Genomic DNA, 27,858 nt, shown 5'->3' with positions numbered 1-27,858 from the left:
GCAGGCTGTGCGGTCCCCTTGCTACTCAGGGGGATGAGGTGCTTGCATTCAGTGATATCCGTGCTGCTGCTCCCTTGGCTTAGCTACAGGATGCTGAATATAATGGCTATAATGCTCTGGTTGAGGCATGAAGTGATTTAAGGCTTCTGGATAAACTGGTAAACATTGTCAGTCTGTATTCAGATGCAAACTACAGCGGTAGAGAAGTGGTTATTAGCGTGCTTAGGAGAAATGTCTAGATGCTATGAGCGTCTGCTGCTTAGGTCGTCCAGTACCTCTAATCTGATCGTTAATCACGCCAACCAGAAAATATGAGTGTGCTGGGAGAGCACTGATTTCCTTTGTCTGGAGGATGATACTTCAGACCTGATGTAATAGCCATCACGTTCTCATGACTCAGTTTCTACAGCTAAATAATAAAAGCTGATACAGCCAATAGCGGTGGCATTGTGTGCAGCGTGTGAGAGATGTGTTTGTTCGGTTGGGCAAGTGGATTCTTCAGCTGCGCTGGTGCCGCTGATGTGCTATAGAGCACTGCTGAAAATCAGTAATTGTCCAGTGTGCTGGTTTTACCCAGCTGGGCAGCCCAGCTCCACCACAAACCGCTCTCTCACTCCACTTCCTCAAAGCGAAACGGGGAGAAAATAGGATGAAGAGGGCTCAAGGGTTGAGAGAAGGACAGGGAGATCACTCAACAGTTATCGTAACAGGCAAAACAGACTCAGCACGGGTCCCCCACGGGTGGGTGGCAGCTCCCCCCAGACCCCCTGCTCCTGCGTGGGCTCCTCTCCACGGGCTGCAGCTCCGGCCCGGGGCCTGCTCCTGCGGGGGCTCTCCATGGGCCGCAGCCTCCTCCAGGCCACATCCACCTGCTCCACCGGGGGCTCCTCCACCCATGGGGGGGCTGCAGCGTGGAGATCTGCTCCATGTGGGACCCATGGGCTGCAGGGGGACAGCCTGCTCCACCAGGGGCCTCTCCCTGCACAGCCCGCAGGGGAACTGCTGCTGCCTGCCTGCAGCACCTCCTGCCCTCCTGCTGCACTCAGCTGGGGGCTGCAGGGCTGCTTCGCACCCCTCTCTCCCAGCTGCTGATGAGCAACTATTTTTTTTCCCCCTCTTCTTAAATCTGTTGTCCCAGAGGCTCAACCAACATCACTTACTGGCTTCGCTCTGGCCAGTGGCAGGTCCCATTTGGAGCTGGCTGAAACTGGCCCTTATCTAACGTGGGGCAGCTGCTGGACTCTTCTTACAGAGGCCATGTCTACAGGCCTCCTGCTACATATACCTAATACATCCAGCGACATCTTTTCTCTCTGTGGCATGCATGGTACTGTTTTCTGGTCAGAAGAGAAATAACATATTACTGGGGCTGAGTGAAAGCAAAATTCGGGGGGGGGCTGAATATGATGTTACGTTGAAGTTGTCTGAGTGCTGTTGGTGATAATACTGTTGGTGGCTTTTTATTGTAGTTTTTCTGAAGAAATTTTGTTGAACTAACAAAATATCCCTCTTCAGGCAAGGCAGTGTAGTGCTTTGCAGTGTGCAGTGTAGTGTTTTGCAGTGTGCCATGTCAGCTTTCTTTTAGGTGCCTGAAAACTTCTGTTAACTTTTATGTTCATTCCCTAATTCAGCCAGTAAATCTGCAGTGTCAGCAGCTCCTGCACTTTTTTGGTTGGATAATATGTTGCATTGGTCAGCAAGAATCATTTTATTTTTTATCTGACACCACTTAAGCTTTTCCCAAAGCTTTTGCTCAGTTATGTTGATTGCTGACCAGCTGCACAGGTAGTTGTACCCTTAGGTTTTTGGCATGGTTTAGTTTTGTTGTTTTGGTTTGTTGTTTGTGTTTTTTTTTTTTTTTTTTCTCTGTAGAGCCTCAAGCATCTAGTTTCTGGTCACTCTTAAGTATAGTGAGTAAGCACAGTGATGGAGTTGAAATAATGCAACTTTGCAGTGAGCACAAAGACTTTCCTGATGACTGCAATAGCAGTCTTAATAAGAGGCTAATTTTCAGGAATTAAGAGCTCTGTGTATGTGTGTGTGAGTGCACGTGTGTTTCATTGTCTCCAAACCTGATCCCCTTCGGCAGGCCTGGATTCTGCAGGGATGATGAGTTGTGAGTGGATTGAGCTCTGGTAATGCCTACATGTATCAAGCACTACAGGAACTGTTTTTTAGGGATTTGTGAATATCAAAAGACTGCTTGTCATCAGTCACAATCGTTTTTTGGTTAGTAAGTAGTAATGAATTTATAAATTTTACTGTGCAAATCATAATGGAAAACTACTAACTTTGTGCATTTAGAGACACTGTCTTTGATAAACTACAATATAGATTGCTAGGATAGAGAATAACTAAAAACTGGCAAATAATCATGTGTATTATGTTCTCACTTAAATAGGAGTGCACTTAGAATTGCCTAACATTAAGTGCCTTTTGAACACTGGAGTATGTGCCTATTATATTAGAAGTGATTTATAAGGTTATAAACAAAGATACTCATTTTTTTTTATTTTATTTTTTTAGTATATTGACACACTTGTTACCCAAGAGAAGCAAATAATGTCATCTAGATGACCATGCAACAATTCTTATTTAGTAAAATCATTGCCTCCATTTCTTAAGATACACTCTCTGTGCAATGCGAAGTGCAGTGTTAGGAGTTTGCCAGGGACCAAGCCTCTTCTGACTGGGCAAATAACATAAGCAAACCTGCACTGCTTCCATTTGTGCACTTTAAACTTGCAGGGAAAGAAGGGTGTCTGACCAGGTGCTGATGTGTGCTCGGTACTGACTGTTTGGTTCCTCCAGAGTTTACCACAGAATAACACTGATACTGTTGGCTGTTTGGGATACTGGCTTCCTGAGTTCACCATGATGGATTCTGCCTGTTTGAGCAGTCTTGTTGTTAATCGTCCACTAAATAAACTTGGGTAAGGTAATAAAGAAAGCTTATCCTGTAATTATGGCATAAGAAAAAAGCTTTGAAAGCTGAAAGACTGGCAGCAAGCTTGTTTAGAAAGAAACCAAACATTTACCTAGAGAAGTGGTGAGAGTTGTCTTGGTGTGCCTTTTTGTAAAACATTAAGGAGAACTGTTTTTCTGTCTTGAAGCTAAAGGATAATCAACAAAACGAAGGCTGCTGGCTGGAATAAAATGTACTTTTGCCATGCCACGTACTTGGAAGCCCTGGTAATAGGTGAGATCTTCAGTGACCTGTTCTTTGGTGAGATTGTCCATCCATTAAGTGAGACACACAGAAGGACAAATGGTGTGATGAGAGTTGCTGATCTGCAGTGGTTCAGGATGTGTGGAGTTTGAAAGTTGTCTTTTGTATACTTCTGGCTGAAGATCTTGGAGTGATCACTCCAAGGCTTCTCTCATCATCTGGCCTTGTCCTTCAGTCATAACGTAGGCAGTGAAACTCATAAGGAAATAGATTTAATTGGCTCAGTTTAATACAGTGAAAGAAAGTTTACAGACCAGTTTTAGAGACTAAGTTAACCGATTTAACCATGACTACGTTCTCCGGTCTAAGCTTGTCTTTCTGAAATAAAGCTTGCTCTTTGAGATGACTTCTGACATTAGAAACTAGCTGTTTAATGCTGTACTCTACTCATTTTATGCTTTGATTTTTTTTTTCCTGTTTTGAGGAGCACTGGTATATATCTTCCAGTCTCCTAGCACATAAATACTTAACTTCAAGTGAAAGCATAAAATCTTTGGCAGACAGTGATTTAAACAGTACTTACAACTTAAATCTTTCAGCTTTGGGGAAAAAATACACAAAATGGAGCCATTAAGAGGCTCGAGTTGCATGTCTCCCTGTACCATGAAGGATGTAAGACCTCAGACAGAGTTATGAATGTTGTGTCCTGTTTGTGCACTGCCCCTTCTGGTATGGTGGCATGTTTTTTTTGTTTTTTTTAATGTGTCTATGCAAGGACCTCATCTGGATGAAAAATAACTAAGGAAATAAATAAATTAAAAATGTTTAGATCAGCCAGGTCAGTTCTTGCTCTGCAGAATGTGTAACTGAGCAAGCCATAACTGCAGTGATTTAAGGAATGGCACAGGGACAAGTTGTTTGCAAAGCAGTTCCTCTAAAACCTGCAGTGCCCAGCAGTCATCTTCCTCTGCTTTCATGCTCTCTCTGTGCTCATACAAAATATTTACTTCCCTCTCCTTTCTCGGTCATTTGGGTTTTTAATGCTTTTGTGGGTGGACCTCGAACTAAAATTTTCTGCCTATTTTAAAAACCATGGTGGTGCTGCTGCAGGTTTGAGACAGTTAGAAGTATAATTCTTGAAACTGAGTGTATGTTCAAAGGGAATGTAGTTCAATGAAAAACATGGATACTAAAGATTACTTTCCTTTGAGGAAGCAAGCAACCATTTAACAAAAACACGTCACCAGAACCTCAGGGCTTCTAGTTCACTTCTTGTTTAATGTAAATATTGGGACTGGCTGTAGGCAGCCGTAGGAAGCCAAAAAGAAAACCTGGTCTCATTCCTATAAAAAAAGATCTCAGACCAGAAGGATTTCACAGTTGGCTGGTGATACAAGTGTTGAGAGCAGAGAGGTGAGATATGGGTAAGGTAAGGAATTACTGTTGTCTTTGTTTTTGTGTTGATTTTGGGGAGATGAGGGAGAGGAGCCGGGGGAAGGTGTTGGAGGGCTGCTCTAAAAGAGCTGAAGATCTGTGAAACGCTTCAAGAAAGGGTAGTAAAAATAATGAGTAATATACTAGTTATTCAAAGTTATTTCAGCTGTTCAAAGTGCTTTATCACCTCAGAATCATTTTATTTCAAAACTGTAGGATTAACTAAATGTGACAACTGTGTTGGCATGGAATGATGTATCATGGTAGATTTTCTGTTTTTTTTTTTTTTTTTTTTTAATGGAGATGATTTCACCTGTATCTTAAACTATGTAATACAAACTATAACAGAAAATTTCAGTTCTGCAGTTCTTTGCCCTTGATTCTTTCTGTTTTGAGAGAGGTCAATGGGCTCGAAATGCACAGTGCAAACACATCCTTCTAATTAATTATTTAGCATTATAATCAAATACTGTGTGTACTTAATTAAAGGTTTGTCATGTCCTAAGAATGAAAAATGCCATGGATAATCTGGAAGTTTTTTTAAGTACAAGATAAAATTAGTTGAAATGTCTTGTTTCTCCCCCCCTCTCTCTCAATAATAATAATAATAATTCTTAAATATCAAAGTTTTATTTTTGGAAAAGCTTCAGTTGTCACTGAGGTAGGAAAATATAACTCACTTATAACTCTCCTATTTTTTGACCAGCAATTTTGCTGGTGTCCATTATATCTTTAAGGGTGGTATCTGTGCTAGAATTGCTTTTAATTAATCATCAAAATCTGTTGTAACCTCTGCTTCAAGTATCAATCTTCCACTTATCAGGAGGCTGTGAAATGAGACAATTTTTACTTTTATTTGAACACAGTTCTCACTGGTAAGAGAAATAGCATTAAACAGGTACTTGCTGGCAGTCGTAGTGCTCATCATACAGCTGTGTCAGACCTGACTTCACCATGCAGTGTGCTGAAGGCTGTGGGAGTGACAGCAGAGGATACAGATACAGCAGGATATTCAGATTTTTTTTTTATATGGCGCAAAGTACTGCATGAATTTCTGACAAATACAGTCTGTTTCAACTTTCTTGTGTTTTACAGATCTGTATTTAAACTATAGCTTAGTTTGAAAAAGTATTCTTCAGCATGCATATTGGTAGAGTGGCGGGTGAACATTACAGATCTGAACCATTGAACAAGAAGGGAAACTTGTTCTTTCATGGAGTTAGTAGGGGAAAGGATCTAGACCAGTAGCTGCAAGAGGATTTAAGTGTTTCTTTGGTCTCTAAACATTGAGGAGAGACGGTCTGTTGAATAGCGTTGGGTGTGAAGTCATCAAATGCAGAGAGGCTGAAGTGTGCTGCAGGGATAACAAGGCAGCCCTCCACAGGTCTGGTTTCCAGAGGAAAGGAGTTTTAAGTAATCCAAATCCCCTTGGTTTACTTGAGGGAAATGTAAATGACATCTTGATTATATGTTCTGGATAATTGCACGTTATGGGTATTGAGACATGAGACAGATGTGGAACTGGGAAGCTCCTCAGAGTGACCAAAAGGGCATAACGTTCAGTGGCTGGGGATCTTCATTAAAGAAATTAAACAGGATGTTTTGTAATACAGAGTGTAACACCAAATAGCTTTCTGGTGAGTTGGCGAGTATCTAAAATTAGATTTTTTTTATTTATTTTTTTTTTTTTAACGATCTCAGAGTCTCATAGAAAATTGATGGATTTTGGGTATGGTGGAGATGAAATAAATTACCATGCTGGATTTTTTTTTGTTTTTTCCTCCTGGCCTTGGAGGAAAGTTTCAGAGGAGGATCTAAAGGCAGTGCATTGATCATTGTGGGGAGCAGTCCTGACCTCAACGTGCTTAAATGCACTGCAGCTCTGCGTTAAGATGACTGTCTCACCATGCTTCAGCTGCTTATCAGCTTTCTAGTCCCTGATACACTTCAGTTTTCAGCTTGTGTTTAGTTTTAACTGAAACATTTGACCATAGCTGAGAGTTAACTGCAGGTGAGTGGCTGGATAACTTGGGAACTAAGAGAACCAATCTCTTTTTTTTTTTAAAGGTTGTGTTCACATGCTCAAATTCAAGCTTGACTTCCTACAGGAATTCCTTTTTTTCGTATTGGCATTTCCAGTAGCAGATGGAAACTTCTTCTTGCAACCTACTGCAGTTTAGAGTATGAGTTATCTGGGATTATGTAGGCATCATTTACTTATGCAATTCATTTGTATTGCAAGGGTAACAGTGGCCTATCTTGTTTTTGTTTTTTCTGTGAACCATGTGGTATAAAATGTATAGGGGGGGGTCAAGATAGAAGATCTGACTTCTTGCTGGTTTAAAAACTTCTCACTGTTACAATGCCAGAGTATGAACTCAGACGCATTTGGTTTTAAGAAGTCAGTCTCCATTTCCTGATTTGAGGTGAAATTTTTAGTGAATAGTGTACTGAGTGTACTGTAGAATAGATAGAGGCTAACAGATTGCAGCCATCTTCCTACCAGCATTCTGTTTGTATAGAGAAAATTTTACTAAAAAAGAAAAGAAAAATTACCTCCTGGAAGTTGTTCTCAAATAATGAGAGCAGGTTGACATTGTAAATAGCAGAATGTGAATGAAATGCTGTATTTTTCTTTCTAGGTTTAAGAGGCCTAAAGCTTCACTAGAACTGTAACTAGAATGGATAGTTATTTTAGAGCTGCAGTCTGTGACTTGGACAAGCTACTTGATGAATTTGAACAGAACACAGGTTAGTACCTCCACTGCCTTCCTCTCCAGCGTAGCAATACTAGCCAAATGACTATGACAGCGGAACTTGAAAGTAACATATGCGTAAAACCTTGTATTAATAAATAGTTGAGATTTTGAGGTTGTGCACTGTAGAAACCCGTGAGTCTTACAAACTTTGCTTTTGATCTCTTCTTGCTTAAAACAGATGAATGTGACTTCTACAGAACACCTCAAAATCCATATGACTCGAAACAACATTCATTTTCTTCAGACCTGGATGGCTTACAACATGCATATCCAACACCCAAACTGCAAGAGGATGCTTGTATGGCATCAGACAACATCTCTCTAGTCAGCCATACTGGACCAAATGAAGGGATTCTGAATTACCCATCACAAAATGAGAAGAGTGTTGCTGGCCCTGATCTTTTGTCCACTGTGGACAGCAGTTCCTCAAAAGAAATTCAGGCTTCCACCCCAGGAAGGTGTAGTATACCTGTGTGTGATCTTGTTAATGACACAGGTAACTTGATTCATTCAGCAGGTTCCAGCGAAGATAATCAAAAGGTGCAGCCACATGACTCCCAGCCCAGTGAAGACTGTTTGCTTGGCTTTGGCATATCTTGCATACCTGTTCCTGTTTGTGTGTCACCAGTAAGTTGCAGCGGCGGTGTTTCAAGTACAGAACAGTGTGATGGGGACTCAGTGCTACAAGATGCAGGACACCTTAAAACAGAGGAGAGTAGCCCATTACCTTTAAAATCAGATGTTTTTGCTAAAACAACGATCTCAGAACCGTGTGGTGATCCACACAGAACAGAATCGTTGAAGGGCAGTGAAGCATTTGATCAGGCGGAACAAACTGCTTGCCTTAATACTGCATGTGCCTCTGTGACATCACGGAGTCCAAATGTATACAGTCCCAAAGATGAGACAGCATACGGAAAATTGTCTTGTGAGCCAGAAGATGAAAGTGCGTGCTCTGCAGTGAGCAAAGAGATGTATGGAGGAAATGCCCTAGAAGATGAAGACTCAAAAGATCAGGGTAAAGATGAATCCATGCCTTCAGACCTGCCAAAGAGGCCTCAGTTGCACAAAAGCCATGCAGCATTACCTGGAAGTTGTGTTTTACCAAGCTCCACATGTCAAACAGGGGCTAAAGTAGCCTTACAAGAGAAAATTACAGAGGAGAATGTAAATAGTGAAGAGCTTGCTGGCAGTGAAATACTAAGCAGTGTTTCACCTTCATGTGTATCAGTCGAGGATGTCCAGACATCGCTGTCTGTACCTGGTTCATCAGTTGTAACAGAAGAAGAAGTTAATCCTCTACCTCAGAGTGAAATGGTGGAGGTTATTAGTGACAGTTTAACTATTCCTGCTGGGAAGTCCAAAGCTGATGCCTCTACATGTGAATCCTGGAAGGAGACTGACTTGCATGAACAGGAAGAATGTTCACCTAAAATCAACCAAAGTGTTGTGGAAGAGAGTGCAGGTGGAAAGATATGTGGTACTGAGAATGCAACTGATGACAGCGATTCTGAGCAAATCAAAGCTATCTCTTCTGCTTTTCGGGAATATGAAGCTGAGCCATATGGTGTTGATATAGACTCTTACTACAATGAAAGTATTGGCCAAGTTGTGGCTGACTTCTCGGTTGAGGAGGGCATTATCAAAAGTGATACTCTAATAAGTGATGCTGAGCTTGATGAGTTCTTGTATGGACAAAGTCATCAGTCTAATTTGCCTTTAGACAGTGACAGTAACTTGATGGAGGCTGATGCAGAACAAATGCATTTAACAAATGTGAACCTAGATTTTACAGAGGTTGCTGAAGAACATACACAGACAAAACTGGAAGATATAACTAGCATTAATAGTAATCCTGAAGCATCTCTCACTGGCAATAAACTGGAATCTCCAACAGAAGGGACTCATGTTCAGGATGTGACTGAGAATGGTAGCGAGGCACTAGTTTCGAAGTTTCACACTGAAGGTGCAAGACCAAAGCAGTTGTTTGGCCTTCCACAAGGAGCTGCTGGTCAGAGACAGCTGAATCGGACAGAAGTACCTGAGAGAGAAAACCAGGACGTGAATTCTGTTACCCCAGAAGTTCCCCTCTCAAGCACCAGCACTAATTTTGAAAAAAATTCTGAATCTGCTGGGGAAAGCAGCACTGAAGCGGGAGGAAGCCAAACATCTGAAAGTGCAGAACCAGTTAAAACACCTGCAGCTCTTTCACAGAAACAGCCGTTGTGGGTCCCTGATTCAGAGGCACCCAACTGCATGAGCTGTCAAGCGAAGTTCACCTTTACAAAAAGACGACACCACTGTCGTGCGTGTGGAAAAGTAAGTTATTGGTGAGGGGGTCCTTTGGTTTTGTAGGCAAATTTACTTCGATTTAGGGATAACCAGAATATGAAAGGTGAAGAATGTGGACAGAATTCTTCTGGGCTCTACGTGTTTTTCTTTATATGTCTGTTTTAATTTTTATTCAGAGATACAGATTGTTGGGAAAGACTGATATTAAGTATTTTAAGTCTATTAACAGAGTTCTTAATAATGGGGTTGTAAGGAAAAAGTTATTATTTTACCTTCCATTACTGGCTAGACTATTGTTCTTAAGGAAGATAAGACAATGTGCACTGCATAGTGATTACTACAATGAATCTTATTTTTTTTTTGCTCAGTTCTTAAGTATTTAAGCTCTAAAGATGGAGACGATGCTGATGGTGATCGGAATTCAAGTGAGTCCATAGCTCACAATATCCATGGCTCAGGAAGGATCGTGTCCTTTGAGGAGCTGTGACAGCAGTAGCCATGCAAAGGATTTATAGTCTAAGCCTGTCCTCTGTGCTTAAACGTATGTGTAAATTTCCGAGAGAGCTGGCAGGGAGGGCAGGGGAGCAGGGAGAAGTGTGCTACTTCTGCTGAGAGAATGGTACTCTGCAGGGAGTAAATAACATCAAAGCTTGCTTTTAATCAAAAATAAATTTCCTTGTGAGCTACTGTGGTTTATGTACTTGTGCATAAATGTAAATATTAATAGTACTAATTAACTGGTTTTTCAGCGTTCCTCTGCAGGCTTTATGGGTGAGGAAGTATTGCAAAGGCTAGCATCAGTATTTGTTAACTTCTTGCACCCTCAGTTTTAAAAGACGTTCAGAAAGGCTTGCTTTATTTTATTTTTTTTTGGCCCAGAATGCTGCTTTTGGTGCTGTGTATTCAAGCCATAGTCCCCATTTATTAGCAGTAAATGTACAGTAAAGGGTAGGCGAGCAGTTTGATGCCAAGAAAATGAAGGTTTTGTCATGATAAGCTAAGAGTCATTGAACTTAAGCAGTTGGCAGTATACCCTGCTGAAGTTATGCAACACTTTAAAATACAGTTCTTCAGAGTAGGCTTCATTTTAGTCATTTGGCTGTCTACACTTGCCATGAGATTTCTTGCACGTCCTCTGGAGAAGGAGGCCCCTTCAGTACACGCTGTTGTTCACAGCTAACAGCTGCTGGTGTTGCTAATCCTGTGTGTTAACGGAGGATGTCTTGGCACAAGAACAGCATAAATAAAGGGAGCTTCACAGTGTAAGTGCATTGGGAGAACGGGTGAAGGCTCATAACGGTTGCAGATAACGGTGTGCTGTGCAGCTCTGTCATAGCTTTTCTGAGTGTGCCATAGCTTACTGCTTTGTCACTTGTCTTTAAAGACAAAATTTACCTTCCTCATGGGCCCGTTGTGGGTTGTTGTGTTTTCTTCCACTTAAGAAGAAGCTGGTAGAAGTGCGTAGTTGTCCTCTTTGACCTCTCCTTGAAGAGAATTGCATAGGTACATTTTTTCTTCCTAGTGCAACCAAAATCGGTTTCTTTGCTCAGTGGCTTCATTTTCATCACTTTTGCCCTGCCGAGCCACCCGCCCCTTAGTTCTCCACCTCTCGTCTCCTGTGCAGGAGGGTTGAGTCGGTTCCTCTGCTGATGGTGCCAGTGGCACCGAGTGTAAGAGGAGCATGGCAATGCCAAGGTTGCACTGCTCAGCGTTTGGAGCCTTAAGGTTGATTGCAGCTGATTAGCAATTAATCCTTTCCAGTTCCATTCTTAACTTCTTTACTGAGCACGTGTTTTTAGTTGAGATAAATTAGCTGTGACATTAATGCAGAAGCAACTGGAATAGCTTCTTTTTTGGGGTTATCTTGCACTGATCAAGTGTAACTGTGCTTGCAGTGGCTTTTCCTGCTTGAAGAGTTAACTTATAAAACCTACTTTTTTTCCTGTTACTGCTGTTTTTTTTTTCTTTTCTTTTCTTTTTTTTTTTCTCCTTAATCCACTTTGTTTTCCTGGAGATAATTAGGAATAGCAGGAGATTTACTGTTGCCTCCACTTAACTGTGACAAGGCGTAGAAGGCTTCTGTCAGACCAAGGTTTGAAAAACTATTTTTTGTAAAGGCTAGTATTAAATCTAGAGTCCCTGTATAGCTAAAAATAGTAGGACTTCTTGAAAACTTGCAAGCTTCCCCAGGAAGAACATAGGTAAAAGCGAGAAAAGCACCAGGTATTTGTGGGAACTTGCAGAAAAACTAGAAATGTAATTCTTAAATGGATTGTACAGTCTCATGGCATGGTCCAGACTAAAAAGTTACCACCCCACCCAGCCCCAAATCTGTGCTTAAAAATAGACAAGATAAATATAAATGTGTGTGCGTATATCCTGTTGAAGTGTGAGAGTGTAAGCTGTTCTTTCAGAGCATGATCTTTAAGTGCTTTGCTGAAGGAAGCTAGCAACAAGAAGGCGACTAACATAATTCTTTCTGGCAGAGTAGTGGAGGCTCCCTAGATAACATAATTCCAGAGCCAGCATTATTAGGAAGTTGTTTGGGAAGCACTGAGCCTTGGTTCGGGTAGTTGTCCGAGAGATAGAAGAGGTAGCTTGGATTCCCCTAGATTCATTGTGGTGCAGGTATCAGTGCTGCAAGAAGAATGGTCTGGGGATGGATCTCTGCTGATACGGTTTCAACACTACCCGAGTCCTTTTTTTCTGAAGATCTTGAGATAGCAACATAGATGTCTTCCATGGGAGATAGCTTGAATACTAGGCTGCAGAGGGTCTGTAATCAAACAAATGTATTTCTTGGAAGAGCTTTCTAATCACTATGTGATTATATGCCAGATGCTTCTGAGTATGGTCTTAAAAATAAAATAATTTTTGTCAATCTGTGGGCACCTGGCTATATGCAATTTGATCTGTCCACAGGAACAAGTTTTATGTGCTGCTCTTTTTCATGCCTGGATGAGAAAGTATACTGGGATGACGCTTTCTGTGTCTGAATCTCTCTGTTCCAGCTGTAGCCCTGAAATAAGCTATTAAAACAGTCTGTTCTCTCCTTATTTCCCATTTGAGACTAAACTGTTCCATAATACGAAGGAAGACAAGTGTTATGTAGTCTGTTGGGGATATAATAAAATATTTCAGATAACATCATGCAATCTTAGCTTTTAAGAAGAGATACCTGGCAGTTCTTGTACAAGACCAAGAGTTGCTTGGAGTATTATTGTACCTTAATTTTTTATTTATTAAGTAATTCTTTCATTTATTTTTAAGGATTACGGCACTTTCAGCAGCTTTCCTTGGAGAAAGCAGTTGATGGAAATGTGCAAAGCAGCATTTCGGACTCTTTGCAGAGCTCCAGCAGATGCTGGACCTGAAATCGTGATGAAATCGTAGAGTGATGATGTGCAGTATCCAAAGTGCTACCCTGGTTAATGCTGCAGAGCAGTTCTGTGGCACAGCATTCATTGATGAGTGTTTCAGAAGAGCAACGGGATGTTTTTCAGAGCCTTTTTCAGAGTTTCCACTGTGGACAGGCTGTGATGCAGTTTTTGGAAGCAGGGTAGGAACTCCTGATCAAAAGCAGACCTGGCAGCCTGAACCAAACTGTGGAGCTTTAAGCTTCCTGATGAAAACCTTTCTATTCTAGTACTTTCCCTTCTCTCAGCACAGAAACATGTTATGACATGCATGTGCTAAAATGCTTTATGTGTGCTTTGTGTTATTCCATCTGTTTAATAAAACAGGTCATAATAGGAACTGAACTCGGGAAATAGTGGGGCTTTTCTTAAAATGCTTAATTGAGTCCCTTTCTTGTTCAGGTTTTTTGTGGTGCTTGTTGCAAACGAAAGTGCAAACTACAGTACATGGAGAAGGAAGCAAGAGTCTGTACTGGCTGCTACAATGATATTAATAAAGGTAAAGAGTGTTTTTTTTTGTTGTTGTTGTTTTTGTTTTTTAGTAATTGCAGTAATCATTTAAGGAGAATATTTACAACTAGTATCTCTTTAATTTTGTGGTTTCTGAGAAGATTCCTTGCTTCAGTTGGGGTCACCTGTGGCAGGAGTCCAGGAAAAGAGATTTCTACCCCACCTTTCCCCAATTGCCACAGGAGCTTTATACTTGTTGAAAAGGCTGTACCCCTGCTAGTTCTCACGTAAAATGGGCAAATAACATGTAGCTTTTTGTCCTGATGTTCTTAGAGGTCACCTTAACAGTACTACTGTAATTGTATCGTAGGTTAACTTTTTGTTAACTGAAGGCGAAGCGTGGATGCTTCATGGAAATAGCCGGACGAAACTGCGATCCTTGTTAATAATATTTAAGTAACAAATTGAAAACATACCAGACTTTTTTTTTAAAATGTACCACCTGAATGAAATTTGGCTTCACAAAGGTGATACATCTGCACTGAGGTACAGGGATTATATGGCTCATTGTAGTCACAGCAGCAACAATAACGAGCTGTTTGACAAGGTCTCTTTATATGTTGGGAGTGAATTATGTAAATGGGGTGGTTGAAAATCAAGCAGTTTGGATTTTCTTCTGTACAGTAGCTTGAGCATTCACTTCTCACAGCTAACTAAACTGTCTACTGTTTTGGCAAAAAAAAAAAAAAAATCAGTATTACACCTCAAAGTAAATTTATTCAATTGTAAAATTGTAAAAACTAACCACTTCTTGTTTGGTGGTTGTTTGTTTTTTTGTTTGTTTGTTTTAGCACAGGCATTTGAAAGGATGATGAGTCCAACTGGTCCTCTTCCTAACTCCAGTGTCTCCTCTGAGTGTTCTGCTGCACCTTTGCAGGAAGCCCAGATACCTGGTAGTGCTAGCACTCCCTCATCCTCTGCATTGTCACCTGTTTCAGTGCTTAAACAACCCGGCATTGAAGGTATGCTAAACACAGTATAATTTAACTAACACATTTTCAAGTTCTGCTCGGAAAGAGTTGTTTGCTGTATCATGGATACATACTTGGTATAGTGATATTCTTTCTGAGACTCAAACAAATTCTGTGAACTGGGATTTAGAGGAAGCTTACAGCTCCTAAGTCAGACTCCATGTATGAGCTTGACCAAGTGTGTCTTACATCTCCATTTATGAAATGTGGATGTTTGTTCTTTTCACTGTCTTATGTGCTTATATAGCAACTTCTTTTTCAGTACAGATATTGCTGTCATCGTTTTAATAGCTGAGGATATTTCTGGCTTGTGTTGCAACTGCCAGTTTTACAGTAAACAAAGTATTCCCCCCCCCCTTTTTTTTTTAAGGGAAAAGTTAGGGAGCAATGATCAGTGACTAAATAGTGTCTTTGTCCCACCATTATCTGACTTTCATCAATGAAAATAAACTTTTAACAACATGATACTCTGATTTTTTAGAGTATTTCACCTTCTAGTTGTGATATGCATTTCACTCTTACCTAACTACAGAGGGATGATGGGATGACCGAGGAAATGATACACATAACTATAGCATGACATCTTCTTCTGCTAGTATGAGATGTCTTTTGCATGTGCTCACCTGATGGGAGAGACTGGCTGGAGTCAAGCTGCCTACTTGTGCTTGGTTTCAGTGAGCAGATTGTCTGTATAACTGGGGGGAGAAGGGGCTGCATTTGTATCCCTTTCAGCTGTTAGGACAGTGAAAATAATATGAAGTCAGTGTTGTTTTCTCAACCTATCCTAGGGCTGTGCCCCAAAGAACAGAGGAGAGTTTGGTTTGCAGATGGTATTTTGCCAACTGGAGAAGTGGCAGATACAACAAAACTTTCATCTGGAGCAAAGAGGTCATCACAGGACCTAAGTCCAGTAAACCCTGACTTGCCAGAGATGCATATGGTATGAATTAAGAAGTGTGTGTAGGTGCATGAATTCTATCTTGAAATAACTTTGCTTGCTACTGATTGGGGCATATGTGAACTTTAAAAATGATATAGCTGAATAAACTCCAAATCAAGCTTTTCCTGTACAGGCTTTGATTAACTATTCTTATGAAGGTGTCCTCAGCCATAGCTCTAAAATCTGTCATTATTAACGTGCTTATAGCTTTTTCAAGTGGTTATCTGTAGTTTGCTTGTTAAACTAAACTAAACTGCTGTACAAGAAGCTGATTAGTGTCCTAGAGTACTATACCATAGGGTGCAGCAAAATCAGTATACTGCTGCTACAGAATTAGATTTTACATAACTCTAATGTAGCAATAATTAAGGATTTATTACATTTTTGTAGCGCATAACAAGGTTAGATTACATGACTTTTAACAGCACTTGATGAGTGTTTTATAAAGTTGACACAAGTTTTAGAAAATTGACACAATGATCAATGATTCTACAGTGGAAACAGGGGCTTAAAGACTTAAGGCTGGCAAGGTTCACCCAAGACTTACTGCAGGGTCCTGGGAAGTTTCTAAATCCAGTTGCACACTTCCAAGAGTCCCTCTTAAAGTAAATTTCTCACCGTACTCCCCTGTCGGTGCTTGTCTACAGGTGAGCTTGTTCCTTGAGGAGTCAGGCCCAAGAGGTACTTCCTCTGGGATCCTCCCAGCCTGGAGGGGACATTGAGGGTGCTGCCTGCTGAGGTCCCCAGAGAGCTCCAAGAGTTCTTGCTTGGGATCACTATTTATGGGATGGTGAGGCCGTTGTGTTTCAGACAGTTTTCCAGGATTCACGTCTTTTTAGCTTTTTTTATAGGTCGTTACTGGCTCAGGTTGTGCAGTCCCTCTCCCCTTAGCACTTAATTGTGCCATTGTCAATTATCCATGCCACAGGGCCCCCCAGAGCCAGTCACAAAGGAGGCCTGATCACCCCGTGCCCATATTACATTAATAGCCGGGGAGCGAGGCAGCATAAGGCTTCACTCCTCTGTGTAAACAGAGGAATGGTGCTGCTAGGGCTTTTCCTTGAATTAGAGATAGCAAAGGGATGAGGCACCATATTGATTAGATGAAGTGATTGATCATAATCGAGCTCAAATTCCTTATCACGTTGTTTCCTGGGCTCTGACGTGGTTCCTCATTTTCCCACGGTAGGCTCCCCAGAGCATCAAGCTCTGCCCGGTGCTCCGCTAGTAACGAGCTGTCCAGTTCAAGGAGCAGTCACATTGAGACCTGCTGCATGCAGAATCTCCACAGCTGCAGGGTGTGTAATATGTAAATCAGCCTTATTTCATGAGGCAGGGATAGCAGTAAACGTGATTCCGTTTGAACAAGGATTCCACTGAGTCGCAGGTGAATCTGGCTTCCGCAGTGGCTTTGGGCCTGAGGAGCTGTTCAGAGTGACGGCGAAGAAGTGCAAAGATTAAAGATTTTTGATGGGGATAATCATGCCTCACGCTTCTGTTAGAGGAAATGTGCAGTGGTAGAGGTAATGCTGATGCTGTTCGTGAACATGTGTGTCTAGAAAAGCTCATCGGGAGCTCTTGAAAGAAAGCAGGCCTCTGTTAGAAACGAAAAGGCCCCCTTCCAAATCATAAAGATAAACCGAACAGCTACCGTAAGTGATAAAGGGACAAAGAACTGAGTCTAATTGGTCTGTGTCCTGGACGCAGTGCTGTTTGTTGTACTTGCAGAGGATAAAAAGGGTGAAACTGTTCAAACAGTGAAGGCAAATACGTTCCAGGTATTAGTGAATTGGATGTTAGATTGTGTGATATGCCTTGAAATGCAGGCTTAGGAGTGTGTGATTTGGGGCTTATTAATGGTACATTTATTACTGTCTCACTGGGTGGAAAAGGACGGTTTATGGTCAGTGGTCAATCTGAAGAAAATGCTTAATTAATTGTTAAAAAGGGAAGTAAGTGGATGGGAAAAGAGAAACAGAAGTAGAAAATCATTATGACAATAAATGCATCCATACTGCTCTCAGAACTTGAATATACCTAGCAGCTCTTGCTCTACCCAACTTTGTGATCAAAAGATAGATCCTGTGTTCCGTTTTGGGGAAAGAATAGGGCATTTTCACTTTAAAAAGATGAGAAACGTCTAAAATCAAACGTGGCATGGACAAAGGAAACAATTAGTTGGTGGTTCCTGTGTGCAGCTTTCAAGGTTGAAACAAACCCTCCATAATGCAGCTCTAAGGCTCAGGATGTGCTTTACCAGAGAGCATGTAATCCTGAACATGCTGTCACAAGATGCTATGAAGGCTGAAAGTATAAAGTGATAGACAACACCAGCAAGTGAATTTGTGGGGAGGAAGTTTACCAGAGGCCCTTTTAATCATAGCTCTTGTATTTTTGTGTGTGTTTGTGGGGTTGGTGGGTTTGGGGGTTGGTGTCTCTCCCCCACCCCTTCTGGCACACACATCTCTCTAAGCAGGGGATTTGATGGAAGCTGAGGGCATACCAGGAGAACTATTATTGCAGGACAAGCGTAGAGCTGTTAGTTTTTTTCTTGTTAAAATGTGGTCTTTCCTGTTGAAATAGGATGCAAGTCTACATGGATTTGTAGTGTGATAACTTAGCATACATGGAAGGTGATAGATCACCTCCTGGTTTGTTTTTTGATGACAGTTCACATGATAACGTGACTGTGCCCTTAGCTTGCCATATCTGCTTCACTGAGGGAGCAGCATAGCTTTGACACCAAACTAGAAGTGAGTCAGACTGTCCAACGCTAGACTCCTGTTTCTTTTCTGATGTGTTCTACTAACAGCTGCTTGCAATACTGAACTGATCAAAATGAGGACAGATCACAATGTTCAGTAGGTATGAGTGAGGAAACAGTAATACAGAACAGATTGCTTAAGGGATACTTATGATCATTACTGATCATAAGACATTGTTGATGTCTTAGGTCTAACTATACTAATACAACTAATTTACAACACTGGTAGGATTTTTTTTTGTTACCAAACAAATCAGTAACACATCTTCACCTAAGATAGGGACTAATGTGACTTCTAACAATGGGGGAAAAAATGCAAGAGATTTAGTGGCATTTCCTATAATTTTTGATAGATTTCTTTCCCAATGTGCTTTTTGCTTCTAGATTGCTAGTACAGAAGTTAAGAGTTTGTTGTGAGACTAGAGTTTAGATCTTCTTTTTTTTCTCATAGGCTGCAAACCCAGAGGAAGATGACATACTAACTGATGTAAATTCAAAGCCAAAAGAAGAAATGGATGTTGTTACAAGAATGGAGGGACTAGGTCCTCCTGTTCCTTCAGAACAGGATGTGCAGCAGGCTCTTTGCGGCCAGAGTGAGATGGCGCATATTTATAGATCCGTAACTCCAGGAACTAAAGAGAGTTCTTCTGCTACAGAAGATGAGAAAACTAGTTCCAGTTTAGTTGATCGGACTAAAAGTGATATGCCTGTTAGTCCTTCAAGTTACAGAGCACTTTGTGGTGTTGAGAACTCTGTCCGTAGAGAAATCAGCCTTGTTCCTGATGGTGACAAACTCCCACCACTTTTGCTTGCAGTGGGTGAAAAAGGAAAAGGTAAAATTCAGATAAGTTGTACTGTATCACCAGATGCAAAATTTCTAAATATTACCATTTTGTATATAACTTACATTATAATACTACTTTAACTCTCATCTGTGCACATTGGATTGATTGTTTGTTAATTGAACGTGAGTTATTAAAATGTCAAAATGTTATGAAAATAGCGCTTCACCACTTAAATGCGTTATAGTAGTGACAGTTCTCATCGTTTGTAATTGACAGTACCAGCATACGGATTGAGAAAACAGCATACACAATTTATCAGTAATCAACAAATGAGTGGCAGCCCTAGTTCACACCTTTGTTAGAAGTTACTGCTTTATTTTTGTATGGCCTTTGAATCTTAGGATAAGCTCTTGAATAGAATAGCTGGTTGATCCTCAGCTGATCTAAGTTTGAGAATAATTACCACCCATTTAACATGGGAAGATAGGACAGTCATATGCTACGATCTGTAGTTCTTATTTTAAACATTTGGCTGACATTGAACTAAATCAGATGTTTATTTAGATCCTCTAGTGGAAGAACATCCGTCTCACCAACAGGTCACCTTACTTCTTGCGGAAGGAGGTCCCAATCCATTAACATTTATCCTAAATGCAAACTTGCTTGTGAATGTCAAGTTAATATCTTGTAAGTACTGCACATTTCATTTTCCATTAAATCTGTATTTCCTCTTCTGATTATATAAAGCAGTATCTTTATTACTGTGGTATCTATCTTTGATTAAAGATTCTTCAGAAAAATGCTGGTACTTCTCAACAAACGGACTACATGGTTTGGGTCAGGCAGAAATTATCATTCTGTTGCAGTGTTTGCCAGATGAGGAGACTTTTCCTAATGAGATGCTCAAATTATTTATTAACATCTATAAGGATGCACTGAAAGGTATGTAACTATGATGATCTAACTTTGTAATATAATATCTTCTTACTTGTCTTTTAAAGTTGGAGGTTTACGTAATTTTTATTGCAGTTTTTGTAGGTATCTGGTTTGGTGGAAAAAAACTTACAGTGTTAGCCTTGGGTTCTCTAAGTGAAAAAATGGGAGGGAAAGAATTTAAGTTCCTCAGTTGTAAACATCTGGTTTGCTTGTTTGTTGTTGTTCTTCATATGGTCTTAGAGATTCTGGGTATAAGACCCTATGCCATAGGCTCAAGGAATCTGAACTTCATTTGTAGAAGTACAATACTCAGATGTGTGTAAATATGAGGTCTGTTAATTGAAGTTCATCAGTCAATATGTACCAGAACACTGTACACTTCAAAGTTTTTTTATTTGTTTGGAAAAAAAATAGTTTTCATCTAGTTAATAAATAAGACTATAGAGCACTTAGTTTATGGGTGTAGGTGCCTCAAATTTTCAGCAAGATTTGAGATATGTACCTTACAGTTTACAAGATTGTGGTAGAGCAATGACATTAGAGTAGGTACTAGTTTTCTTGGCAATAGCGTGTTACTTTTAAAGATGTATAAAGATTCTCTGTCCCTCTTTCAACAGGAAAATTTATAAGAAACATGGAAAACATTACGTTTACTGAAAACTTTCTCGATAACAAAGATCACGGAGGATTCCTGTTTGTTTCACCAACTTTTCAGAAACTTGATGATTTAATTCTACCAGATAACCCTTTTCTTTGTGGCATTCTAATCCATAAGATGGAAATACCCTGGGCAAAAGTTTTTCCAATCCGTTTGATGTTGAGATTGGGAGCAGAATATGGGGGTAAGTTTTAACACTTCTATTGGCAAATAGATATGAAATTCCCCTTGAAAAACGTAACTTTGACACTGCTCCAGATTCACTGGAAGAAAATACTTTCACAAATTGTCATTGACTTGAAGAGACAAAGCCAGCTTGCACAGGACCTGAAGGCAGATACTGTCCTAAATGACATCTAGCGTTGCTCTTTGAATAACACAGGCACTAATCTAGAGGTGTAGGTGCTGCTTTATTTCCTGTCACACTGTTCCTTACTTGGAGACAGTTCAGATAAGGAGTTTAGGTAAGTTGCAGCATGGAGCTGTTACTTGAGTGGAATAGATTTCAAAGATACATAAACTCTTTCCAACTTGGATGGTTTTTAATAAACAAGCCTGTCATTTTAGAGATTTTAAGCCTATAAATGTGCATCACTCAGTTGTTCATGCATTTGAGTCAGTAGTGGAGTTCTACTTTCTGCCTGGGTGTTGGCAAGGGTGGTAGCTTTGGTGTTACTCTTTCTCAACAAATTTATGGTCATTTTTGTATCAACCATGCACCTTCTTTGATCTCAATCCTGACTTCGTAATGCAATTTGCTTTGTTTTCAGATTACTTTATGTTGTCTGTGGTCTCCTGCATCTCCTTGCTTTCCCTTGGTTTCCATCTGCACCTTTTCTGTTCCAACCATAGAACTTCAAAGCACTTAAAACCTTGTTACCTTGTATGAACCTCTTCAATCATTTTGTTCGTTGCCTACCGATACTAAATGGTACTTCGTATTAGAAGTTACCTGCATGGTATTCATATTCAAGCAACCATTGAATCCTTGCATCTCCTCTTATGACTCATAACCCAAAGACTGAACACAGGGCGTTTCCTTCCAGCCCACCTATTGCAAGAAGCGTAGCTGATAAAGCATGTGAACAGCATCAGGTCTCTCAGAAGACTTCTGCTGCTGGGGGAGACATGCAGACATTGCAGTAGGATTTAACCGTGGGCGAGGAAACCATGCAGTGGGATGAAGTGAGGGAGAGTAAGGGAGAACACAATGGCTATAGTTCACTTGGCAGTTTGGATAATGAAATTAAGAAACATAGGCTATAGCTGAAAATATTTATATTAGTGAGTTTTACAATTGTTGGTAAGTAAACATGACCTTTTTTATTTCCTCCACTCCAGCATATCCAACTCCTCTAGTAAGTTTCAGACACCGAAACCCACTCTTTGGAGAAATAGGACACACAGTAATGAATCTACTTGTTGTGAGTAATTGTTCTCTTCCCTTCCTGTTGTAATCTATTTTATATAAATATCCTCAGAACTAAGATTCTTTAAAGCTGAATTACTTTTGGCAACGTTAAAGAGCTAACGTTTTTGTTTTTCAGAGCTAACTGGGAAATTCCTTACCAAAGACAATTTAGATGTCAGTTAAGAAAGCTGAATCTTTGTGGTGGGTTGATCTTGCCTGGCTGACAGGTGCTCACCAAGATGCTTTCTCTCTGCCTCCTCTTCATGATACAGGGAGGAAATATGAGATGAAAGATCTTTGTGGATTGAACTAAGGACAGGGAAGTTGATCACATTACCATCCCATTCAAAACAGGCTTGGCTTGGGGAAGATTAAATTTGTTGCCAATAGATAACGAAGTGAGAACTGAAATAAAAACAAACTAAGCCCACCTTTCTTCACCCACCCCACCCCCCTTTCTTACCACGCTCAACTTCATTCCCAGTTCTTTTACTTTCTCCACACCTGAGTGGCACAGAGGGATGGGAAATGGGGTTGCAGTCAGCCCATAACACTTCATCTCTGCTGCTCGTTCCTCCTCACTCTCTTCCTCTGCTCCATTGTGGAGTCCCTACCATGGGATTACAGCCCTTTGCCAGCTGCTCCAACACGGGTGTTCACCACAGGGTGCAGTCCTTCAGGAACAGACCGCTCCAGCGTGAGCTGTTCTCCACAGGGAGAGCTGTTCATGCCAGCAGCCTGCTCCTGTGTGGGTTCTCCGTGGGCTGCAGCTTCCTTCAGGCCACATCCATCTGCTGTGACGTGGTGTTCTTCACGGGCTGCAGTCTGGAGATCTGCTCTGATGTCCTCGCTCACCACAGGGCATCTTCTGCTCTGGGACCTGGAGCACCTCCTCCCCTCCCCCTTCACTGACCTTGGTGTCTGCAGGGCTGGTTCTCTGTTTCTTGCTCCTCTCTCCCAGCTGCTGTTTTTCCCCCTTTCTTCAGTCTGCTCTCCCAGAGGCCCACCCAGCATCGCTCATGGCCATGCCCTGGCCAGCAGCAGGTCCCTTTTGGCGCTGGCTGGAGCTGGCTCTGCTCTGACATGGGGCACTTACTGGGCTCTGCTCACAGAGCAGCCCTGCAGCCCCACTGCTACCGAAACTTCATCAGTTAAACCTGGTATAATCTTTCATGTCATGCTTCTGTTAGCACAGTCTGTGGTAGTAAGAAATAGCTTTAACTAACTGGGAAAAATGTTGAAATTTACAGTAAAGCTGATAGTAATCACTGTTCAGTTACATTTTTCTTTTACAAGGACTGCTCTGGCACAAGAACTCTAGTCTTATATCTGACATCTCATTAAATTTGAAAAAGCAAACTTGACAGGCAGATTCTCTATTCTAAGTGTAACATTAATTACATTGATACACAAAATTAACTTTGTTAAGGTTAATCAGTCTGACTGTCTTACATGAAAGACTTGACTGACTTCAAGTCAATAATTTTTCCTTTGTTACCCAAATAGTTTGATGTAAACTTCTAGTAAACCTGTATTTCTGACTGGTAACTTCCTCTTCTAACACTTACGTAGAACTTATCCTTAAGGCTTTAAGTAAAAGTACTGGAAAGGTTACAGACAGTTGCATACACCCAGGTGATTGCTAAATCCTCTCTAGTCTAGAAACCATTACAGCTTAGATGAAGTGGCGGTCTTTGGCTCTCTGTTTTTGCTATCATTGATTTCCATGTTACATAGAGAATCAATCTCAGGAATTAAGCCATATGAAAATAGTGATTCCTCCATCAAGAAAAAAAAAAAAGAATATTAAGTTTCAATTCCATGAGGCTGCTCCCTGCCTGATTGGCCATGGACCAGTACCAGCGTGGGGGCAGAGGGCAGAAGAGTACGTTAAGAGAATCAAGATTCACTTAATTGGCTTAAGCCACAGCCTTTGTGTTATTCAAGTACTAAGGCCACGGATTGTTAAGGTCTGGAAGAGTAGCCCGGGAAGGACATACAGGCACATAAGGAGTAGCATAAACTCATCAGTGTTCACTCTCTGTCGCTGTCACGCAGGGGATATTGAACCGGATTTGTCTTATATCTGATGTGGTATACCCATTCCTTTCTTTAGCCTGCTGTGGAATTACACCATTGGACTTAAAGGAGTCTTAATGTTGCACTGGTGACAGGAGGGCTTCTATAGAACCTGTTTTCAGTTGGATTACAGTTGCTGTGATTCTCCTTTATAGCTGTGTTCAGTGGCATCTGTTCAGTGGCATCAGCTCAAAACACTGAGAACGTGTGCTTCTTGGCAGGGTTACTTCTTTTGATACAGCAGGAGTTTGAGTCACGGGAAGATGACTGCAAAATGTTCTTGTTAGATTTTTAACTACAGGCGGTGCAAGCTCAACAGTTAAAGATCACAAAATCTAGTACCACACAAGTGACTGAGGTGGTGGTGAATGATGAAGGCAAAGGGAGTCTGTGATGCATATCCTTGCTGCTGCTAGACAGTGTCAGTTCAGCTGAAACTTGCAGTGCAGTGAGATCTGTGACGCCATGACAGCGTTGTCCAAACCCTCCCTGAAAACCAACGCTCTTAGGGCTGGATGTAAAATACTTTGTTCTGATGAGAAGTACTCTCAAATGTAAGGAAATTATACTTAAACTGTCTGCTGACATTAAATTTTTGTCTGTTATAGGATCTTAGAAACTATCAATATACTTTGCATACCATAGACAACCTATTTGTTCATGTGGAAATGGGTAGAAGCTGTATTAAAATACCCCTAAGGAAGTATAATGAGGTGAGTAAAAGTAATCCAAACCCCTTTAATCTTCATTTTTGTATAACACCAGTTACGTCTTTTATGTGAGGTCTTTTATTTCTTTAAAAAAGGCAGGAGGGAGGAAGTGATTCTTGGAGGCAGTAATGCTTTATTCTCAAATCAATTTCCAGGGAGTTCTGCAAGTGATTTCTCCACCTGATTGCAGCTCTCTAGTTTGCTGTGCAGTAGACTCTTTGAACTTTAAAATGGTATAAGCATGTGATGTCTGGGGAGAGGGCATGAAATCGTCAGAATGCACGTTTCTGTCTTCATGGCTGTGTTAGAAGATGGATGATGAGTGAAAAATTGAGGCCTAGGGTAGCCTGCTAAAGGTGAAAGATCAACAATTTCTGTAAAGTCTTTTAGCATATGTTTCCAAGGAGAATCTCCTATATATTTTGTGAAAGTGCTGTTTTGCGTAAAACTTCAAAATACAATACAATTTCTAAAAAATATTTCGTCAGTGTAGTTTGTATTACAGTTTAACTGACCTTTAGCAACAACATAAAAGAGGAGTAAACTGCATGATGCTTAATGCGTCGCCTCATAACCAACAAAATCCCTACAGCTCTGATACTCTGCGTTATCAGTAGTCAGACATCGCTCTCAACTGAAGTAGAATTTTTAATCATGTTTAGTTTTCCTCGAACTAGTCATGGCAAATCAAGTTGTTCAGCCTTTCTGGAATTAAGTGAATAATCCTTGGGATTTGTTTTGAGACCTGGATTTTTCTAATGTCTTTGTATTTAAAACAAGTACTGCAAAAAAAGATTTGTCACTTTAATGACAAACTTTATGTTGACAGGTGATGAAGGTGGTAAATTCTTCTAATGACCATGTAATTAGTATTGGAGCCAGTTTCAATACTGAAGCAGATTCTCACTTGGTGTGTGTGCAGAATAAGCATGGCCACTATCATACACAAGCAAACAGCGCTACTGAACATCCTAGGAAAGGTAAGCTGTCTAGTGTGGCATGTGAGGAACAATCACAGAGCAGAAATCACGGAACCATAGAATGGGTTGGAAGGGACCTTAAAGATCACACAGTTCCAACCCCCCTGCCGTGGGCAGGGACCCCTCCCACCAGACCAGGTTGCCCAAAGCCCCATCCAGCCTGGCCTTGAGCACCCCCAAGGATGGGGCATCCACAGCTTCTCTGGGCAGCCTGCGCCAGGGCCTCACTGCCCTCTGAGTGAAGAATTTCACAGTGCAAATAAAATGTATGTTCACTGACTCATGCTGCAAGGAAAGTGTGTATTCCCAGTAGCTTATTTAGGCAAAAAGTTCAGGCATTCAAGTAGCAGAGTAAGTGCAAAATAAAATATTGCTATTTGGTTTCAGCTGTTAGTTACCTTTTAGAAATGATAAGTGAAGATTCAAATTGTTTTCTGCTTGTTTTTAGATTTTTTTTATTATAGCTTGCATTTTTAGGCATGATTTTTTTTACATCTTTCAAAATCCAAGTTTAATATTAGTGTGAACTGTGCAATATGTTTACAGACTAAACAGCCTGAGTAACTGAGTGTATGGAAGTACAGTATGAGTGAATCACTCTATACAGCACCTAGCAAACTGATGAAACCACGTGTAGTGAAGAGTGTAGAGGTACCTTTTGAGGTTTTGCAAAAAGTACATTTACATCGCAGAGCAGTGTATCCAGGCTGATTATTTGTGCTTCTCAAGAGTCATTAGTTGCAGGGGAATTCCAGATTGGTAAGGCTTTACTCTTGCCATCTCTGGCATGAATTACAAATACTGTTTTGTGCTTCATTAAGCATATCTATTAAGCGTGCTTTTGTTTGAAGTGCTGTACTTGGGTTGACTGAGCCCAAAAACACCATAAAACACCACAGCACAACACTGTACCAGTGACTGTCTCCCCTTTGTATTTTGAGCTTTGCCAGCTTGCCTCTTACCTATCTGCCAGTATCTTAAAAGAATACTTCATGCACTCATAATGTAGCTTGACAAAGGTTTTTTGCCAAGGTCCAGTGTTTTGTACCAGCCTGTGTCTAAGTGATTGCTAGTAATACCTTTCTTTGTTTGCTCTCTTAAAACAACAACAAAAGTAAATTAAATGTTGGTAATGACAAACTTCAGAGATACGTAGTGATATTTACTTTTTTCTATTTTTTCTAGTTACAGGTGCAAGTTTTGTAGTGTTTAATGGAGCCTTAAAGACATCTTCAGGATTTCTAGCTAAATCCAGTATAGTTGAAGGTAGGAATTTTGTCCTATGTGTCTTTTTCTTTTTTTTTTCCTTTTTTTTTCCCAGAGGATCCTAAAGGGGGGGGAGGGGGGAAAGGAGGAGGGAGAGGGGAAAAGAAGGCAGTTTTATGCAAGATCTTTATTCCACAGTAAGTAAAACTTTTTCAGGACTTGTAACTTTTAGAAAACCTCTTACAAACAAGTCATGCTCTATAAAAATACATGCTAGTTCATCTGTCGGTTTTATTACATATCTCGGTTATATCTCTCTTCACGTTAGCCAATATTTGAATTTCCTTTATGGCTGCGTGTATCTAGAACTATTTTGATTCATGTACTGATGAAATGCATGTATTGACACACAAATGCCAGCTACTTGTAAGATTAGTCTATTGGTCTTTGCTCTGTTGACTAGAAAAGCTTTAATTACTACTTCTGTCATGTGGCATTTGATGCTGTTGTTGGGTATAGTGTCCAATTAGGATTTGACATCTGTTTATTAGGGAGCTGAGGGAGAGAGGGCTGGTCTCATCAGACGTTAAGCTAAGACTCTACTTTAAAGCTATGCTACTCTTTCTGTAGATAAATGATAATCTTAACTGATTTTCTTTTAGATGGACTAATGGTACAAATAACACCGGAAACGATGGAAAGCCTACGCCAGGCATTAAGAAACAAGAAGGACTTTAAAATAACTTGTGGCAAAGTGGATGCAGAAGGCCTAAAGGAATATGTAGATATTTGCTGGGTAGAAAATGAAGAAAAAACAAACGAAGGGTAAATGTATTAC

The 27,858-nt window shown here is 40.7% G+C and overlaps 1 protein-coding gene across 1 annotated transcript in view; it reads left to right on the top strand.

Annotated features, from left to right (window-relative positions):
- The window catches only part of ZFYVE16 (zinc finger FYVE-type containing 16), a 32,173-nt gene that overhangs the window by 286 nt on the left and 4,029 nt on the right, over positions 1-27,858 (top strand). Inside the window, exons 2-15 of the mRNA XM_032206251.1 lie at positions 7,246-7,354; positions 7,541-9,681; positions 13,473-13,569; positions 14,372-14,542; positions 15,340-15,491; positions 18,707-19,088; positions 19,605-19,727; positions 19,827-19,982; positions 20,594-20,818; positions 21,976-22,058; positions 24,733-24,837; positions 25,664-25,814; positions 27,000-27,080; positions 27,683-27,845. Of these exons, the coding sequence (XP_032062142.1) occupies positions 7,285-7,354; positions 7,541-9,681; positions 13,473-13,569; positions 14,372-14,542; positions 15,340-15,491; positions 18,707-19,088; positions 19,605-19,727; positions 19,827-19,982; positions 20,594-20,818; positions 21,976-22,058; positions 24,733-24,837; positions 25,664-25,814; positions 27,000-27,080; positions 27,683-27,845 (4,100 nt within the window). The 5' untranslated portion in view covers positions 7,246-7,284. The remainder of the gene's footprint in view (positions 1-7,245; positions 7,355-7,540; positions 9,682-13,472; positions 13,570-14,371; positions 14,543-15,339; positions 15,492-18,706; positions 19,089-19,604; positions 19,728-19,826; positions 19,983-20,593; positions 20,819-21,975; positions 22,059-24,732; positions 24,838-25,663; positions 25,815-26,999; positions 27,081-27,682; positions 27,846-27,858) is intronic.

Source organism: Aythya fuligula, chromosome Z (assembly GCF_009819795.1).
Source record: "Aythya fuligula isolate bAytFul2 chromosome Z, bAytFul2.pri, whole genome shotgun sequence".
Classification (NCBI taxonomy): domain Eukaryota; kingdom Metazoa; phylum Chordata; class Aves; order Anseriformes; family Anatidae; genus Aythya; species Aythya fuligula.
This window is presented reverse-complemented; position numbering and strand designations above follow the sequence as displayed.